Raw genomic sequence first — 3546 nt, 5'->3', positions numbered from 1 at the left:
AATATATGTAGCTACATCTTCGATCAATGGAATTCTGCTCGTATACAACATAACGTCTATAGCTTTTCCCTAGTCTAAAATCACTTCCTAGAGTTGCTATGCTATCGGCTTTAAAGGTTTTACCGCAACCAAACGCTAGTTTACAGAGTTGATATTGGTCAAAAGCTATTTTTGTAGTAGATATGGGAACATACTGTCAGAGAAAACTATTAATAGAAACACGAAGATAGCACATTCATACAAACAACACTAATTTCTACCTTTGAAATTCTGTGTACGATCACTTGCCAATGTTAATTACTGACTATGCACATGTATAAGATCCAATCAATACCATCAATTTCACTGTTTTCCACAATTCATGATAGATACAAAAATGATTTATTTTGTGAAAAGAACTGAAAACAAAACAAATTACTTACATATAATAATCACTATTCTATGTATATCTGCATTGTACAATCAATACAAACAAATCAACTGTTGTTCCAGTACAATCCTAGATGGCTATAAAACGTTTTTTCTTGTTCAAAAAACTTTCGATACTAGAATATTTGTACATGGGCTACTACACAGTTTTTTTTACAAAAAAATATTCTTGTGACTAAACCATTGTTTTACAGTAATTAGAAATACAGCGCATCCTCTGGATAATTAAGCTTTGCCTGTTTGTAAATACAGTATATGTGTTATAATTTTTAAAAGAATATTTAGCCTAACCGTTTTCGAAATAGCAAGGAGGTTTGTATTTTAAACCTTAGTATAGAGAAACTGCAGTTAACACAGGATTGTGCAAACTAAATGTCACTACGAGATGGTCACAGTTGCAAATTTGATGTCTCCGTGTGTATTTTTATATGTTGAGTTAGGGCAGCCTTAGAGGCTGCAGAATAGCTACACTGGTCACACTTGTGGGGTTTTTCTCCTGTATGGCCTTTCATGTGATAGGCTAAGGACAACTGGTAAGTGGCCCTGTATCCACACTCCCACACATGTAGGGTTCTCACCCGTGTGTTTTGCTAGATGTTGGTCTAAATTGGATTTCTCTGCTGAGGAATATTCACACTGGTCACACTTGTAGGGTTTCTCACCGGTGTGTTTTGCTAGATGTCGGTCTAAATGAGACTTCCGTGCAGCAGAATAGTCACACTGGTCACACTTGTAGGGTTTTTCTCCTGTATGGGTTTTCATATGTCGGGATAAGTAAGACCTTACAGTTGCCCTGTACCCACACTCCCCACACATGTAGGGTTTCTCACCAGTATGTTTTGCTAGATGATTATCCAAATCAGATTTCTGTGCAGTAGAATAGTCACACTGGTCACACTTGTAGGGTTTTTCTCCTGTGTGGGTTCTCATATGTACGGAGAGGTGAGACTTTTTACCTGTCCTGTACCCACACTCCCCACACATGTAGGGTTTCTCACCAGTGTGTGTTGCTTTTTGATAATCTAAGCTGGATTTCCGTGCTGCAGAATAGTCACACTGGTCACACTTGTAGCGTTTTGTTCCTGTATGGGTTCTCATATGTTGAGATATTGTAGACCTCGCAGCTGTTCTGAACCCACACTCCCCAAACATGTAGGGGTTCTCACCAGCATGCATTTCTAGATGTTGATCCAAGGTAGGTTTCTGTGCTGCAGAATAGCTACACTGGTCACACTTGTAGGGTTTTTCTCCTGTATGGGTTCTCATGTGTCGCGAAAGTCATACTTTCTAGCTGTCCTGTACTCACAATCCTCACACATGTAGGGTTTCTCACCAGAGTGTTTTGATAGATGTAAGTTCGAAGCAGATTTCTGTGCTGCAGAATAGTCACACTGGTCACACTTGTAGGGTTTTTCTCCTGTATGGATTCTCATATGTTTAGATAAGTAAGACTGGTTAGCTGTTCTGTACCCACACTCCCCACACATGTAGGGTTTCTCACCGGTGTGCTTAGTGAGATGATAGTCTAAATGAGGTTTCTGTGCAGCAGAATAGTCACACTGGTCACACTTGTAGGGTTTTCCTCCTGTATGGATTCTCATATGCTTGGATAAGTTGGACCTGTCACCTGTCCTGTACCCACACTCCTCACACATGTAGGGTTTCTCACCAGTGTTATCGAAATTGACTTTGTTGTGCTGCTGCCTGATATTCAGCATTGCTTGTTTTGCTGTCACAGTCAACCTGAGAAACCGCGGTGGGAGACCCATCACAGGATTTCTGACCAACTCCGGTGGGAGACCCGTGTCCTGCCATTGCCATGTTCAGCCTAACGAAAAAAAGGAAGAATATAACCTGTCAATGATAAAATAGAATTTATAGAAAACAAGCTTCAAAGAATCCTAACTTCACCAAGCTTTACAATTTTAACGTAATGCATTACAACGTAACCCAACATAATTCTAACTTGTTGTCTTTCTCGCATTTGAATAAATTTGCTTCTATATTGTTCCAAAATCATAATTTGTGAGATCTTACAACTTGTGAGATCTGACAATTCGTGAGATCTTACAATCTCTTACTCACACCACCAATCACATATTATTCATTACTTAAATGACTACGAACAATGGGTAAAATGACTCCATTCGCTAGGCTGGAAAGAGAGTCGGCAGTATAGCCTAAGTTATAGGTTTGGTCACCAGGCTTCTCTATTTACTGTTTTGTACACAATACACACATGCGGTGAACTTCTGTTACCTGAGTATGCGGTGAACCTCTGATCTCGGAATGCCATAATGTTCAGCAAAAGATGAACGTGGGCATAACAAGGAAGAAGAAGAAGAAGAAGTTCTACGCGTTTCTAGATTTTGTAATGTACGCCTTGTGCGATTCTTTACAATACAATTAACATTTCTATATAATTTCACGTACTCTTAAAAGGCCACCTTGCCTGATGCAGCATGACGTACATGTAAGTGGCGAGGGTCGAACGTATGTTACTGGTTTCGCCCCCCTCCCTCTTTAATTCAACGATATTCACATCCCGAAAATGCCTACAAATTATCACCTACTGCGGTTCTTCTTCCACAGAAATGGTCTTAAACTATTCCCCTCAACATTAGAATACTGTTCTGTCCGTTTCTAAGTCTTACCTGCTTCCTATGATGGTTTTTCTCTTCGCGTAAACCGGAACTCGAGTAGCTTTGTCCTTCCTTCGTCTCGCGAGGTCAGAGTTGAATTCTACGTGGGTCAAAGGTGAAATTATAGACCTGATTACCCATGTAGTGCATTTGACATCAGGTGGCAAGTTACGTTTTAGTTTCCTCATAATATCAGCGTTTTACACATCAAACAGACCAGCTAAACACCAAAAGGGAGAAATTTGTAAAGAAATTAATGAAAAGCCAAACTGTTTGGCCTAAATCTCGATTTCTGTGTTTTATGATCAACTCACCACCTCTGACAATATTCCAAGGGAAGGAAGCAACACAGGAACAAGGAAACATTATGTTCAAGGTACATAACGATTTAATTATTTCAGTGGAAAATATCTGTAGACACATCTTCGGAAAAAAACTACAAAACAAACAAGAACTTTTACTCATAAAGTCTCGT

General features: G+C 39.5%; 1 protein-coding gene across 1 annotated transcript; it reads right to left on the bottom strand.

Annotated features, from left to right (window-relative positions):
• Positions 1-670: 670 nt before the first annotated feature.
• LOC109483484 (zinc finger protein 239-like) lies at positions 671-2188 on the bottom strand. The gene is made up of 2 exons (XM_019786514.1): positions 1849-2188; positions 671-1426 (listed from the first exon to the last, which is right to left on the bottom strand). The coding sequence occupies exons 1-2, from the start codon at positions 2145-2147 to the stop codon at positions 904-906; spliced, it is 822 nt and encodes a 273-aa protein (XP_019642073.1). The 5' UTR covers positions 2148-2188; the 3' UTR covers positions 671-903.
• Between the last annotated feature and the right edge of the window lie 1358 nt (positions 2189-3546).

Source organism: Branchiostoma belcheri, unplaced genomic scaffold, assembly GCF_001625305.1.
Source record: "Branchiostoma belcheri isolate BF01 breed outbred unplaced genomic scaffold, Haploidv18h27 scaffold648, whole genome shotgun sequence".
Lineage (NCBI taxonomy): Eukaryota > Metazoa > Chordata > Leptocardii > Amphioxiformes > Branchiostomatidae > Branchiostoma > Branchiostoma belcheri.
Note: the sequence above shows the minus strand (reverse complement) of the source record. Positions and strands in the feature narration are given on the sequence as shown.

Excerpts from the sequence above, each read along its gene's own strand:
- LOC109483484 (XM_019786514.1), bottom strand. The coding sequence starts at position 2,147 with ATGCTGAATATCAGGCAGCAGCACAACAAAGTCAATTTCGATAACACT. Across the intron at positions 1,427-1,848 it reads AAACATATGAGAATCCATAC|TGAGAAACCCTACATGTGTG; the intron begins AGGAGAAAAACC and ends AACACACACTGG.